The 16,264-nt window shown below is 37.5% G+C and overlaps 2 protein-coding genes across 4 annotated transcripts; one reads left to right on the top strand and one right to left on the bottom strand.

Moving 5' to 3' along the window:
• The first annotated feature begins 2,311 nt into the window (after nucleotides 1-2,311).
• Nucleotides 2,312-4,165, top strand: LOC110881677 (nuclear transport factor 2). Of its 3 annotated transcripts, none has more exons than XM_022129877.2 (3): nucleotides 2,312-2,699; nucleotides 3,805-3,907; nucleotides 3,962-4,165. In XM_022129877.2, the coding sequence occupies exons 1-3, from the start codon at nucleotides 2,400-2,402 to the stop codon at nucleotides 4,063-4,065; spliced, it is 507 nt and encodes a 168-aa protein (XP_021985569.1). In that variant the 5' UTR covers nucleotides 2,312-2,399; the 3' UTR covers nucleotides 4,066-4,165. The 3 variants fall into 3 exon arrangements, with proteins under 3 accessions (XP_021985569.1, XP_021985564.1, XP_021985562.1); XM_022129872.2 differs by having other exon boundaries at nucleotides 3,805-3,961; nucleotides 4,016-4,165; XM_022129870.2 differs by having other exon boundaries at nucleotides 3,805-4,165.
• A 10,706-nt stretch (nucleotides 4,166-14,871) lies between these two features.
• Nucleotides 14,872-16,036, bottom strand: LOC110933061. Its single transcript, XM_022176305.1, has 2 exons — nucleotides 15,734-16,036; nucleotides 14,872-15,627 (listed from the first exon to the last, which is right to left on the bottom strand). Exons 1-2 carry the CDS (start codon nucleotides 16,034-16,036, stop codon nucleotides 14,872-14,874), a joined length of 1,059 nt encoding a protein of 352 aa, XP_022031997.1.
• Nucleotides 16,037-16,264: the final 228 nt, after the last annotated feature.

The raw sequence follows: 16,264 nt of genomic DNA, 5'->3' as shown, positions 1-16,264 counted from the left end.
AATACCAACGCCTACACGACAAACATATAAGTTACAACGGTAATTACTATTACCACTAAATCGCCAAAACGTAACTTACGCCTTATCCGGAAATATTCATAAATGCGGATATTGTCAACGTATTATTTTGGAAAGTATTATGCGAAGAGAAAATATATTATTTTTGAGAAAAATAATTATATTTTGGAATGAGAAATAAAATATATTAAGTGAGACTTAATATTATAAACGCACATGTATTTATTCCCCCATCCTTGGGAAGGAAATTAACTACCAAATATATACAAGGAACAGTTGTCTAACTGTTTCCCGAAAAATTAAACTATAAAGCTAAAGCACGGCCATCCGTCTAATAGAATTAGCACATGTAGGTCGTTGCACAGCTTTCGGACATTTGGAGTGCTTGATTTAGCTACGCACTGACTGTGAGTTCATGTCCCCCTTTTCTCTTAACTGTTTTCAGTTTTATAAACTGCGGGGGTGAAATACATGTTACAATGATTATGAATATGTTTATACATGGTATGGTTAGCGTAAGGAGGTTTGTTACTTAGATCATGTGAGTGGGTAGGCGGAAACTTGAGGCCATTAATCCTCATGGTAGGACCGAGGGACAGGAGCGGTAGATCTATCTGGGTGTAGCGAGCCCAGCCCCAGGTCCAGCTGAACGGACCTCGGGGTGACTTAGTGCCCGACGCATAAATCCGCTAGGTTTGAGTCATCCCTACTTGCACTTCACACATATCAATGGCCTTGCAAACCATTGGTGATCTCTTTTTCCTTATTCGCTACATACCAGGTTTTTGATGAAGATAAAGGTTTATTTACTCACTTTCGCATGAACTCGCTCAACATTATTGTTGATTTTTCAACTTACATGTATTTCAGGAAACTAACGATCTGGCGCGGTATGGCTTGTTTTCCGCTGCATTAGGCCCGAGGTCATCCAGGGTTCGAGGCTTGTGACTCTTTCCTGGACAAGTCACAGTCCCTGAACCATGTTTACTTTAAGTTTGCATTTGTAATGTTTAGACAAGTATGATTGTTGGGTGTTAACCCGTTAAGACAATGTTTAATATTTTTATTATCAATGGATGATCTTGCATATTTTTAATTCATATAGCCTTGTTATGATTAAGCTATGGTATTAAGAAGTCACACCAAATTAACCACGCTTCCGCAAAGCTAGGGTGTGACAAAAATTTATAAAAAATATGTGACAGAACTATTATTTTTTTCATATAAAAATTGCATGTATATTCCTTTTTATTATATATGTGACAAAATTAACTAAATAAAAGAAATTAAAAAGAGTTTGAGCATATTTGTCATTTTCGTCCCTATGGTTTATAGTTGCCATTTTCATCCAAATATTCTTCAAATTAACAGAAAAAATAAACTAAGTTAGTTGTTTGGATGAAAATGGCAAAAGTTACAAACGTGGGGGGCAAAATGGTACAAAAATGTCATTTTGGACGAAAATGGCAAATGTGCTCAAACCTCAGGTGCCATTTTGGCAATTAACTCTAAAAAGTTAAAGGGAGGGGCTTTAAAGCCCCCCATATGATATGGCGTTTAGGTGGATCTGATGTGGCATGATAAAGCCTTTACAGACTTTATACCCAGGGGCAGAGCTAATGTATTAAGAGGGGTAGCACAGGCTACGGTTCAACCCCACATTAGTAGTGTATTTTTTTTTTTTCAGTTTTTGGGAGGGTTTTTGGGTTTTATAAAAAGGATGTCCCTAAACAAATAGGAGGATACTCCTAAAATTAGGGGTGCAAACGAGCCGAGCCGAGCCCGAGCTCGGCCAGGCTCGAGCTCGAGCTCGATTAACTTATGAGAGCTCGGGCTCGAGCTCGGCTCGTTTGTATTTTATCAAGCTCGGGCTCGGCTCGTTTATTATTTATTAATTAGTATATTAAATAAAAAATAATATAAATAATAGACTTTTTAGGCTTGGGAGCTCGATAAGTAAAGCTCGGGCTCGGGCTTGTTTACTAAATAAGCTTATTTTTAGGTTCGAGGTCGGCTCGTAAACAAGTTTAAATAAGCTCGGCTCGACTCGGCTCGTTTACATTGAGGCTCGATAAGGCTCGACGAGCCTAACGAGCTTCACATGTGAGGCTCGAGCTCGGGCTCGATAAACAAACGAGCTTTGTTTTGAGGCTCAAGCTCGGCTCGGGCTCGATAAGGCTCGGCTCGTTTCGAGCTTTTTCTCGAGTAGCTCGCGAGCCGCTCGCCTCGTTTGCACCCCTACCTAAAATAATGGGCTAACTCCACCACTATTTATACCACTCTCTCAAGAGTGTTGTCTTCGAAAAGAAAACATCTGCATCAAGACCGTGTCTTCTTCTCCTCTGTATTTTCCACACTTTTACCCCAACACCAGGAACCAGATGGACGATGTAACAAAAATGGTTGACTCATACGTCAGGCATTACTTCAACAAGTTCGATCGCGACCGGGCACTTTTATTAAAGGAATTCGACAACGATTCTGAGTTTAGTTGTGAGGGTAAGACGTACAATGACCCTTCCAGCATCCTCGGCGCGCTCCTGGCTCTCCCGCACAAGAATGTCTATCATAAAATCACGTCCATCGATTACGATTTCCTCTCTGAAATCTCGTGTGTCGTGTATGTCTGCGGGAAACAAATTCATTCCGGTGTAGTAGACAGCGGTCTTCATTTCAGTCAGGTATTTCTTCCAACACCTCTTCGATCGTTTTTAATGATTGTCCTGCTTTCGGTTCAAATTTTGAAAGCAATATGCTTGAATAGTGAACTGAAGCATAACTGAAATGGATACGAGAGAAGCATGATGCCCAAAGTAAACTTCTCTTTGCATGATCATGATGTTATATAATCAGTGGTGGATCCGAGATTTTTTTTCAATGGGGTCTTTTTTTTTCGGTGTTCAAATTTTTCATAACAAAACATTAAAATTTTCGGATTGGCCGATTTTTTTCAATGGGGTCCTTTTTTTTCGGTGTTCAAATTTTTCATAACATAACGTTAAAATTTTTGGATCGGTCCTTGGGTCGGGTCAAAGCGAGGTTTGAACGGGTCCTTTTTTTCCGGTGTTCAAAATTTTCATAACAAAACATTAAAATTTTTGGGTTGGTCGATTTTTTTTCAATGGGGTCCTTTTTTTTCTGTGTTCAAATTTTTCATAACAAAGCATTAAAATTTTTGGATCGGTCCTTGGGTCGGGTCAAAGCGAGGTTTGAACTAGGTTTAAAAAAAAAACAGGAAAAAGGGGTTATACAAGGATTGAACCCATGAGCTCTCTTTGGAAAAGAGAGGGGTTCACCACTAGACCAGCTTTAGCGAGGTTTGAACTAGGTTTAAAAAAAAAACAAGAAAAAGGGGTTATACAAGGATTGAACCCATGAGCTCTCTTTGGAAAAGAGAGGGGGGGGGGGGGGGGTTTACCACTACAGCAGTTTTCCTTTTTATTTTATGGTGCCCATCTAATTGTATTTATAGGGTCCTTTTACACTTTAATATACCGAATCTACTAATTTTTTAAAAACATTGGGTCCAGAGAACCCGATCCACCTATGTGGGTCCGCCCGTGTATAATCGGTATTGTGGCAATTTGGTACTCTCGTGCTTCATAACAAAAGCTAGATAATCTTGATACAAGTGACGAGGTGGGGTGGGTTGGTTAACGTAGTAATGAGTCAAAACAAGATTGGGTCAAAGTGGATAGTTTTGATATGGGTTGACCCAAAACACTTGATTTATGTTATCTTTTTTTTTTTTTTTTTTTTTTTTTTTCTGGCTGTTGTTATGTGTAGGCGTTATTTTTGCGGATGAGAGAGGACGGCTCCTTTTATGTGTATCGTGGATCATTCAGTGTTAATCGCGATGTTCAACCGCAAGGCGATGTTCAACCGCAAGGCGAAGTTCAACCGCAAGGCGATGTTCAACCGCAAGGCGATGTTCAACAGCAAGGCGAAGTTCAACCGCAAGGCGATGTTCAACCGCAAGGCGATGTTCAACAGCAAGGCGATGTTCAACCGCAAGGCGATGTTCAACCGCAAGGCGCCGGAAATTAAATCCCATAACATGTTTGTTTTATTTGGATTTGGTGTTAAAACATTTGAATGATTTTCCTCTCCTTGAGAAAAAGGAATTTATGTTTCTTTCTTAAAAAAATGCTGTGATTGTCTGATAACTGCAATTGGTTGTATATTACATCTTAAATGTTGAATCAGTATTTAGAATTAGATTGGAGAAAAAGAAATACAGGAGTAAATAGGTAGATAGGCATAAAATTAGAGATTAGGGATTGCATACAAATATTTTTTTTTTTTTGAACGACAAATTTTGGATCACTGACGGATCACTAGAGTATCATCGTGCCACCAGCGTAACCACCCGATCATATCCATCTTCACTAGGCATAATGCCTATACACCAATTCAGGAGGAAACCCAATAATTATAGGAAAACCCCCTTTGTGAGAATTGAACCCAGGACCTATTGGCCCTAAAGTCTTATCCCACCCCCAATATGCCACTAGGCTATAAAGCCATGGACGATTGCATACAAATACTAAGCATAGATATGTATGTTTAGTTATAGATAAGGTTAGGATAATGTAATGTAATGATTGTAGCCAAATATAGGTAAAAAAAACACTATCAAATCCAAGAAATCATAAGAGTCTTAATCCACCAAGAACCATAATCACCAACATATACAATGACTCAAGTTATGATCCTCAGTTTCTACAAACTTCAATTACAAGGTTAAAACTAGGGATGAGAACCAATTGAGTGGTGGTTAATAAAGGCAAAGCCTTTAAACATCTTGGGAGGGGAAGATCTTGGTTTCAAGTATCACAGAGACACGACAACTCGATAAGAATAAAAGAATGAGTTAATAGCCAAAATGGTCCCTAGGGTTTGCTCACTTTTGCCACTTTAGTCCAAAATCCAAAATTTTTAAATCTGGGTCCCTGAGGTTTGCATTTTGTTGTCATTTTAGTCCAAATTTCAAAAACCCCCTTTTTTTACTTTTGCAACCAGCCTATTTTGTCCTTTTGCGCAGGGGTATTCTGGGTTCTTGATCTGAGTTTGTTATAATAGCTCATAAAAATGACCAAAATACCTCTGCACGTACAAAAGGACAAAACAGGCTGGTTGCAACAGTTAAAAAAGGGAGTTTTTGAAATTTGGACTAAAATGGCAATAAAATGCAAACCTCAGGGACTCAGATTTAAAAATTTTGGATTTACTAAAGTGTCAAAAGTAAGCAAACCTCAGGGACCATTTTGGCTATTAACTCTAAAAAAAATTTGCCCTTCAAAAAACTAGGGATGTGAATATCTTTTTTCCCCATACTAGTACTTGTATTGGTATTTGATTTTCTCATTTTCGGTATTGATAATAGCGGTATAACAAGTTTTTGTTTCAAACCATGTTGTAAAAGATAGTGTTTGGATTATTCATCAATTGTTGCTTGAAGTCGTATAATCAGATACATAGTTCAAGAAAGATTTTATTTTTCAAAAAAAAAAAAAAAGAATGTACTTTTTCATTTGTTTTTTTTAATGGGACGGTACAAAGAAAAGGCCATGGTGTATTCGAACACCTGCCTCCTCTTTGGAGGTTTGGAAGCAGACAACAAACCATTTCGACTTGTCCAACCTTTCATTTGTCTCTTAGTTGTACTTTCTGTTGTAAACTATGGCTTTGTGTCCAATCTTTCATTTGTCTCTTTTATGTCGTACTTTTTGTTTGTACATTTAACTTGGTAAACAATGACTAATGACTGTCTCATTTTGTCATGTTAGAACATGTATAAAAATAGGGAAAATTACGGCAGTAGCCGCTTGACTAAGGTGTTTACCAAAATAGCCATTTGATCAGGCTTTATGCACCTTCCCATCCAAGTGAACCCCCATTTTTATGCATCTTCAATCCAGCCACAACCAAGCGGACACGTGTCCCTTTTACCTGAACCGGCTTTATGCCGCCACACATGTCAGCCGAGCCGCTACAAGTACAAGCCGTGCCGCTTCGCCCCCTGCCCCACAAGTACAAGCCGAGCCGCTACAAGTACAAGCCGAGCCGCTTCAGTAGTATTTTTAAAAAAATATCAAAATACATCAAAAAAATATCAAAATACTCTTTTCTCCATATTTTTTTATGAAGGCCGTCTAAGAAAAATATCAAAAAAATTTATACACATACTAGCGACTTAGATCCAGGGTGTAGCGGTTTGGAATGGGGCAAAGCGGCTCGGCTTGGCCATGAAGCGGCTCGGCTTGGCAGTACCACAAAGCGGCATAAATCAGATATTGGGCGAAGCGGCTCGGCTTGGGAATGAAGCGGCTCGGCTGACATGTGTAGCGGCATAAAGCTGGTTCAGGTAAGAGGGACACGTGTCCGCTTGGTTGTGGCTGGATTGAAGGTGCATAAAATGGGTGTTCACTTGGATGGGAATGTGCATAAAGCCTGGTCAATGGCTATTTTCGTAAAAAGCTTGGTCAAGCGGCTACTCCCGTAATTTTCCCATAAAAATATGAATTGGTCAGCCTATTCGCACACATTCCTTGTCTATTCACACACCCTAAAACGTCCTGTTTTGGTCAAAACGGGACGCTTTGAGGTAAAGTTAACAGACAAGGATTGAGTCTGCCAGTCCTTCTCTATTGACCTGGTACCAAAGCAAACGGAACGGTTGTGGTAAAGTTAACAGACAAGGACTGAGTCTGTCAGTCCTTGTCTATTGAACTGGTACCAAAGCATCACACTTTAGCCAAAACGAGGGGTTTAGAACTGAAAAGCACAAACTGAGATGAGAGAAGGAAACGTCGAAATCTTGCAAGATACGTAAACCTGCAAACCCAACTGACACCACACATGACCACCCCATCACACTCTATCCCACTTTCTAGCTTGTACTTTTTGCATTTCAACTTGTATCTAATGCATTCATACTTGTACACAGTGGCGGACTCAGAATTTTTTTTCAATGGGGTCCATTTTTTCGGTGTTCAAAATTTTCATACTAAAACGTTAAAATTTTCGGGCCGGTCCTTGTTCGGGTCGGGTCATAGCGAGGTTTGAACTAGATTTAAAAAAAAACAGGAAAAACAAGCTATTCAAGGATTGAACCCATGACCTCTTGTTGGTAAAGAGAAGAATTTACCACTACATCAAGTTTCCTTTTATTTTTATGGTGTCCACCTAATTGTATTTATGGGGTCCGTATACAATTTAATATACCGAATCTACTATTTTTTTAAAAAACATTGGGGTCCGTAGACCCCGACCCACTCTACGTGGGTCCGCCCCTGCTTGTACAATCTAACAACCAACCAAATTTTCAAATATTAATATGAGACTAATAATATTATTATTATTAATATTAACATTTTGAAGAAAACTATGATGTTTTTCTTTTTCATAAGGTAAAAAAAATTAAAATAAAAAAAAACATACTTGTGTTATTATATGCATCAAGGCAAGCTGCCTGATACTTCCTAAAGTTACGATTTTGTCCCGCTTAAATTTACAGTTTTCCATCGGTTTTGTTTTTTTTCCCTCAGACAAATTACGATTTTGCGCTCTGTTTAAATTTACTGTTTTGCCATTGTTTTTGTTTTTTCCCTGTCAAATTACAGTTTTAGCCCCAATGTAAAATTACAGTCATATGTTTAAACCAAAGCGCCCCGCTTTGGCCAAAGCGAGGCGTTTTGAGGGGTTTTTTTAATTTTTTAAAAAATTATTTTAATTCAAAAACGCACATATACTTGTAGTATCGTGACGTATTTTGCCATTACAAGTCATTTTACAAAATTTATGGTCTATACGGCACGTTCCGGATAAGTTCGGTCACATGTGTGGCCGTATTCCATGATTTCATGTGATTCTGTTTTGATTTCACTTGTAGTCCAACGTGTCGTGTTGTATGTATACACATCCTACCGGATCAGTATTTGATTTATTTTGTCATTATGGGTCTTGTGGATGAGATTTGAGCAAGCATGACACGTGATAGAAACGGATCTTTTAAACAATAATCCTACAAGCTGAATATATATATATATATATATATATATATATATATATATATATATATATATATATATATATATATATATATATATATATAGAGCCGCTAGAATGAAAACCACCTCGAGTTGTAAGAACCGCGAGAACTACACCCCACGGAGCGCCGTTCGCCGCGATTTTTTTTACAAGTAGATGTGTGCATTATAAACACGGCCGTAAAAAATCACGGCGAACGGCGCTCCGTGGGGTGTAGGTTTTTACACCTCAAGTTTGGTGAAAAAAAAAAGAAAAAAGAAAAAAAATTAAAAAACACCAGTTCCGGGAAAAACAAGACAAAAGAAATACAATATAAAAGTTAATCGAATATGTTTGTTTTCAAAATAAGACAAAAGAAATACAATATAAAAGTTAATCGAATACAAAATCACAACAATTAAACTATATGATTCTTAATAAACAAATAAATTCCCTTACGAAAACTACATAAATCTAATATTTTATTAATCAGAGACAACCTATAAAATAATATTATCACCATTTTTTTTACTGTAATTTTTTTTAACGTCTAACATAAGAATCGCCGGGTACTCCGTACGCGGCACCCATTGGCTGAAAGGTAGCCCGCGGCAGCCCAACCTGCACGCACGGAGCCCCTAGCCCACCATGCCACCAGTTCTGGGAAAAACCCGACCCTGCACCCGCCCGAGGGCACGACAATGCAAAGCCGGTAAAACCCGGGTGGATCAGGAATCGAACTCGAAACTATTCGCTAGGAGTCTTCCCTCATTTCCATAACCACAAAGCTATAAGCCTAGGCTTCACCATTGTTTTTTAATACTTTTGAATTTGAATAGGAGACTAGGAGTAATAAAGTTTGGATGTATCAATATCATGGTCCTTTATACATAGTGTTCATTTACCAATTTCAAAGTGACCCAATGGTACACATAATTATCTTTTAATAATTTAAAAAAAGATGCAATCACGTTAAGACCATGTGTAGTGGTTTGGGTGAATAATGCCCCCACTATTGGGCGTTTTCTGTCATGTGGCAGTCCAGTCAGCAAGGGGCAATTTATTGGGCGTTTTTCTAAAATGGGTGTAGTGGAGATGTGGGCATTATGTTAAAAGGGTGTAGAGAATTAAATAAAAATAAAAAAAACCAACAAAAAAAGCTATTAGACTAAAGAATGAAGATTAAATGTTATTGGCCAACTCAAAATGTTCAAAGCGTGATTCAAAACACGCGGAGGTTTTTTTTTTCTTTTGTAAAAAAACGCCGGTCTAAGAGAATAATATAAAAAATTCTTATGAATAAAAGAGATGCAACCACTTAGACGAGAGTAAAAGTCTCGAAATTAGGATAAAGGAAGTAACTTTAGATTTTTTATTTAACCTTTTGATAATAAGTTTGGTTGCGGCTACTTTAGCTGATTATTTAGACCCACAAACGTTAAAGCATTAGTAAACGGAATAATGGATTTTAATAATCCAAACTTTCACCAATTGGCCGGCAACGGACCCAACTTAAAAAATAACCGGTGGTGGTCCCAACTTTTCGTATATTGTAAACCAATGGACTTTTACTAAAAAAAACCTTAATTTCTTTTTGTCTCCTTATCATTTTCAGTTTTGTAAAGGTCCATTGGTTTACATTATACGGAAAAGTCGCCGAAAAGGATAAGGAGACAAAAAGAAATTAAGTTTTTTTTAGTAAAAGTCCATTGGTTTACAATATACGAAAAGTTGGGACCACCACCGGTTATTTTTGAAGTTGGGTCCGTTGCCGGCCAATGGGTGAAAGTTTGGATTATTAAAATCCATTTTGCCTTAGTAAACTGATCATTTAAACTACAACTAATATTAAGTTTCGGAACAAAAATTCAAACGCCCGTGTGATTAGGGCGATTAGAAGTAGGGTATATTTGACACATTCAGTTTCAGAACAAAAACTAAGATCAAACGCCTATGTGATTAGTTAGAGCGATTAGACGTAAGGTTCTTCAAAAACCAGGATCAAACGCCCACGTGATTAGAAGTAAGGTTCTTCAAAAACCCTGAATACGCACACGCTCTAGTAGATATTTCAATCGGTACACGCCCGTGCGCACATAAAAGCTTTGTCCTTTAGTCTTCAAAAAAAACATCTGCATCAAAACAAATAGAAAGAAGGTATAAAAATGTTGGGACGATGTTCATATATTTAGATAAACAGTTAAAGATTACAAATTTTGAAAAAACACTAGCCATGTGATTAGAAGAGGCAATTTCGGCCCATTTGATCGGGTCAACCCATTATATATTATCTCTAAAGGATCAGGTTCAGAAAAAAGTTCGCTAAAAAAGAAAAAGATCATACGGGCCAAACAGAACGCAAGTTTCTCAATGCGTAAGTACCTCCTAAATCAAAACGTACCAGTATATGACCCATTTTGACCCGTGACCGACTCACCTTATGCAAGGAAACTTTATTTGACTCTCTTTCCTAATGTCACACTCCATTCACAGAAGTGTATTATCCAATTACTCTACTCTTAATGGAGTAATAACAGCAGAAATAACGTCAAGAAATTCAAACAAAACAGTGAAAACAACGAATGCCATTAACACCAATAACTATAAGTAGGGCTGACAATTTTACACGAATACACGACACGAACTTACACGAAGTTAACAGGTATCGTGTACCAAACAGGTAGACACGAGATTACCTGTTAATTTTCGTGTATAAACAGGTTAAATACCTGTTTACCTGTTAATACCCGTTAGTACACGATAAGAAATTAAATTAAGTAAAACTCATCAGCCATGTGCGTGTGGGTTCCTTAATTCCTTTCTATTTTCATTCCTCATTCAATTCAAAAAAAAAAAAAAAAAAAAAACCCTAAACTCCCTCTGTAACTTTCAGATAACATGTCGTATTCGTGTTTTTGTTCGTGTTAACAGGTATTAACAGGTAATTTTCGTGTATAACAGTCGAATAGACGTGTTAACAGGTATTAACAGGTAAATTTCGTGTATATCGTGTCGTGTTCGTGTTCGTGTTTGAAAAAAAGGACACGATAAGTTATCGTGTCGTGTTCGTGTATGGGGTTTCGTGTATCGTGTCTTATCGTGTCGTGTCTTATCGTGTACGGGTATACACGATATGCCAGCCCTAACTATAAGCAGCTTATACATTAAAACCTTTGGATATGTAACCAGCTTTGCTATTTGTGGGATTTACTGGGTACGGTTGTTGTTGTTGTTGTAAGGATTTAGAGACAAATTCGCTTTTTTTTTAATATGCAAGCAAGAGAGTTAATATTAATACGACACACATCAACAAACCCATGAGGCGCCTCTCAAACTCGTTTTTTAGGCGCCTCGCCTTGAGGTTAAACCATGGTTATAGTGAGTTATATAATCAAGAGTGAATTTCAAGTTTTGTCCTTTATCTTTAGGCCACTTTGCAAATTTTGTCCTTTATGTTTAAATTTGACGAGTTTTGTCCTTTATGTTTAAAAATCAAGCACGTTTTACCCTTTATGTTTAAAAATCAAGCACGTTTTGTCCTTTATGTTTAAAAAATCAAGCAGGTCTTGTCCTTAAAAATCAAGCATAAAGGACAAAACGTGCTTGATTTTTAAACATAAAGGACAAAACTCGTCAAATTTAAACATAAAGGACAAAACTTGCAAAGTGGCATAAAGATAAAGGACAAAACTTGAAATTCACTCTATAATCAATCCACTTGGGCTAAGAATTGGGCTTTACATCATATTTGATGATGAATCTTCTTCTCTATAACCGATTGTAACAAAGTCACAGCACAAAATCTAGGTCACATAATTGTTCTACAAGGTTCTAATAAAAAAATTTAACACCTAAATCTATTAATCAAGATCACAGAAAACCATCCATAATAATAGAGCAATCGCATAGAAGTTGTTTGATGATATACCTGACTGAACACAAGATCATGATCGAATCCGTCGACTTTGAGACGTCCGTTGACGGAGACAAGGATACCGCGGTCCTCCCTTTCACACAACAGAGAATCCATTGTTGTGATCTTGTGAGTACACCCCTTAGATGAAAGAGCAGTGAGCTTCCCAACAATTCCATCAACACCGACTGTTGTTCCATTCTCCCTCCCATAAATAAACACGGATGATTCATTATCAAACATAGAAGTTAATTCAGCCGGATTTGTATCCAGCAGCTCGAAGAAACGCCTAACAAATCGTCCTGCTTCAGCAAGCTCTTGTTCCTTGTTCATGATTCTAGAGAAGTATAAACCCTAAGTTAACCTAACTTTGAAGGGAACGCCACTTAATTTGTTAAATAATACTATTTTGTTTATTTTTCTTAAGCAATTATGTTTATTATTTCGAAGGGTTAAACTTATTCCACATAAACATTTTCCTTTTGTGTAGTGGTTTAATGAATAATGCTTTTACCTTTGGGCGTTTTTCATCATGTGTCAGTCCAGTAAGCATGAGAGTTTTATTGGACATTTTTACAAAAAGGGCGTAATGGAATAATGCTCCAACCCATCATTACACAATTATTATTTTTTTTAAATTAAAAAGTAATAATACTTCACTAAATAAAAAAAATTACAATACTAAAAATAAAAAAAAATAAAAACTAACTAAACTAAAAAAAACAAATTAAAATAATAAAAAACCGGAAATAAAAAAGGAACATTACTAAAAAATAAAAAATAAAAAATAAAAAGATGATAATCTAAAGGCCGTATTTTTCTCGAAGTTTTTGGCGGTGCATTTGCGCAACGATTAACGCGTCGCCTTGGAGGTGATCGATCGGTTTGGACAAAAAGTCTATGTCCTTTTCTGTTTGCCTTGCCGCTTGCATCTCGTTAAATTTTTTGTTTTCGATGAGTAAACTGCCATTTTGGTCCCTGTGGTTTGGCCAGTTTTGCCACTTTAGTCCAAATCTCAAACTTATTACATCTGGGTCCCTGTGGTTTGCATTTTGTTGCCATTTTAGTCCAAAATCCAAAAACCCTCCATTTTGACTGTTGAAAACTGGTTATTTTGTCCTTTAGTGCAGGGGCATTTTGGTCCATATTAATTTATTATAACATTTCAATAATTAATAACATCATCTTCAAAACATTATCAAACATCATCATCAAAACCCAGAAAATACAGAAAATCAAGAACATCTTCAAGAAAATAAAGAACCCAGAAAATCATCATCTTCAAGAACATCATCAAAACCCAGACATCGTTCATCTTCAAACATCATCATCAAAACCCAGAAAAATTACAAAAATCAACAAATGATTTCTGAACAATTTGCTTGTTGAATCCATTGCTAATCGAGTCATCATCAAAACCCAGCAAATTTATTGTTTTCTCACACATATGAACATTATTAAACAAAACCCAGAAAAATTACAAAAATCAACAAACGATTACAAATCCGATTTCTGAACATCCATTGTATTTGTGAACATCATCAAAACCCAGAGATTCAGATTCAAGTAACCTCCAGATTCAAGTAACAAAAACCAATCCAAAAACACAAGATAAATTACCTAATGTAACTTGAATCCGATTCGATTTCTGAACAATAACACTCTTTATCTTCAAACCCAGTACCCTCATCACCATCTCACCAAGCACCACCACCTGCCACCACCACCACCCCCCTCTCGCCGCCAAGCACCACCACCACCACCGCCGCCGTTCTTGGCGTTGTCGGAGACGGCACCTTCGTCTGCCGCCGTTGTAGTGCTCATCTCTCTCCTCCGATTACTCTCTCTCTCTCCTCTCTCTCCTCCCCTGATTTCGTTACCGCCCCCATCTACCACCACCGTCCCCAGAAACCATCATCATCAACCATCAAACACCACCCCACTCCACCACCTCCGGCGACCACCACCTCTATCAGTATACCAAAATCACTGACCAACCTAGAGGATCACACACACACTCACACTGTCAGACACACAGTGCAGCAAAGAAACAAAAATGAGCAAGAAAATGGTACTGCTGTCACCACCCACCAACAAAACGACGTCGTCATCATCACCACCACCACCAGCGGCGGCGGTGGTGGCAGAACAACAGTGGCGGAGTTGGGAGCAACTATTTAGGGTTTTGATGTAATTGGGATATGGGGTATTTGATCTGGGTTGGGTTTTAATAAGAGAGAGAGAGAGAGAGCTGATTATATATATATATATATATATATATATATATATATATATATATATATATATATATATATATATATTAATTTTTGAATTAAGAAAATGTTAAATGAAAAATTAAATGACCAAAATGCCCCTGCACTACAGGACAAAATAAGAGGTTGCAACAGTAAAAAAAATAGGGTTTTTGGATTTTGGACTAAAATGGCAACAAAATGCAAACCACAGGGACCCAGATGTAATAAGTTTGAGATTTGGACTAAAGTGGCAAAACTGGCCAAACCACAGGGACCAAAATGGCAGTTTACTCTTTCGAAGGGTTAAACTTATTCCACAAAAACATTTTCCTTTTGTGTAGTGGTTTAATGAATAATGCTTTTACCTTTGGGCGTTTTTCATCATGTGTCAGTCCAGTAAGCATGAGAGTTTTATTGGACATTTTTACAAAAAGGGCGTAATGGAATAATGCTCCAACCCATCATTACACAATTATTATTTTTTTTTAAATTAAAAAGTAATAATACTTCACTAAATAAAAAAAATTACAATACTAAAAATAAAAAAATAAAAACTAACTAAACTAAAAAAAAACAAATTAAAATAATAAAAAACCGGAAATAAAAAAGGAACATTACTAAAAAATAAAAAATAAAAAATAAAAAGATGATAATCTAAAGGCCGTATTTTTCTCGAAGTTTTTGGCGGTGCATTTGCGCAACGATTAACGCGTCGCCTTGGAGGTGATCGATCGGTTTGGACAAAAAGTCTATGTCCTTTTCTGTTTGCCTTGCCGCTTGCATCTCGTTAAATTTTTTGTTTTCGATGAGTCGTTCTTGCATAGTCTCCCAACGCTTGTGACCGAGGTCTCGAATGTCTTGGAGACGTTGGTTCATCTCCTCAAAATCTCCCTTCAACTCGAGATTATTGGAAGACGACTCTACCGGTTTTTTTCCCGGTTTTTTTTCTTCTCTTCTACCGGGCGGTCGGGACAACTCTTCATCTTCCTCATCATCGTCCAAAATAACATTTAAGTCGACGGTGCGCGCATCGGAAGTCGGTGTTTCCGGGTCAACCGAGGATGACGTTTTCGACCGTTTAGCTTTACGTCTACTACTAGACGTCATGGTCGGTACGTTAGCCCACTTTGGACTATTTTTTAGAAGCTCCCAACATCTATAGTACGTGAAAACGACTCTTGTTTTGTCGTACTCTTCCATAGCCCTCGTTAAAATATCGACATCACCTCCTCTGCTCGGCCAATTATCCTTCGTTCGTTGATAAACTTCTTGGAATTGGTGACATTTATGGTTCAAATCAGTCCATTTGCTAGATATCGAATCGTTGTCTCGATATTCACCTTTTCCCATCGCATTAAAAAAAAAGCTCACAAATTTTGATCCAAAATGTTGGAGAAGTTTGATAGTTTGCTACAAAAAATATAAAAAATAAGTGATACGTTAAAAAAATAATAATAAGCGAAAGATAGTTATTTAAAAAATAAAGCCGACTAATAGTTTTATAACACTTACTAACTTCGGAGTCCTCCGAAACGTTCAGCCACGCCCGAGCCAACGCGTATTCCTCGTCTTTTGTCCAAACAAGGTAACTTCCCTTACGACGAGGAGCGTCCGTTTCTTTTTTTTTGTGCGACCTTCTACCGCGTTTAGATGTCTCGTGATCGAGTTCGGGTTGCGTCTCCGACACCGTATCCACTTCGGGTTCGGCTTGTTCTTGGGGTGGTTGCGAACCGCCCGGTTGGGCAACGCCGTAAGGGCTTGGAAAAAAAGGATTTGAGCCGCTAAGGTAAGCCCCGTAGGATAACAAAGTCGGATCCATCTCTTGAAAGTTAAAGTTTTGTTGCGCTTGGGTGGTATTTGGGCGATATGTGTTTGGGTTCCCGGGTCTTGACGGAACACCGAACGGGGGTAGGAAGGGATGCATGGTAAATAATTTTATAAAAGTTTGAAGGAATAGAGAGAAAGGAAGAGAGAAAGTATGTAATTTTATAAAATTTGGGTGAAAGTGAGGTATTTTATAGGGATAAAGAGGGATTTTAATTAAAAT

This window comes from Helianthus annuus, chromosome 1 (assembly GCF_002127325.2).
Source record: "Helianthus annuus cultivar XRQ/B chromosome 1, HanXRQr2.0-SUNRISE, whole genome shotgun sequence".
NCBI classification, from domain to species: Eukaryota; Viridiplantae; Streptophyta; class Magnoliopsida; order Asterales; family Asteraceae; genus Helianthus; species Helianthus annuus.
The sequence above is the reverse complement of the archived record's forward strand: the minus strand, read 5'-3'. Positions and strand labels throughout refer to the sequence as shown.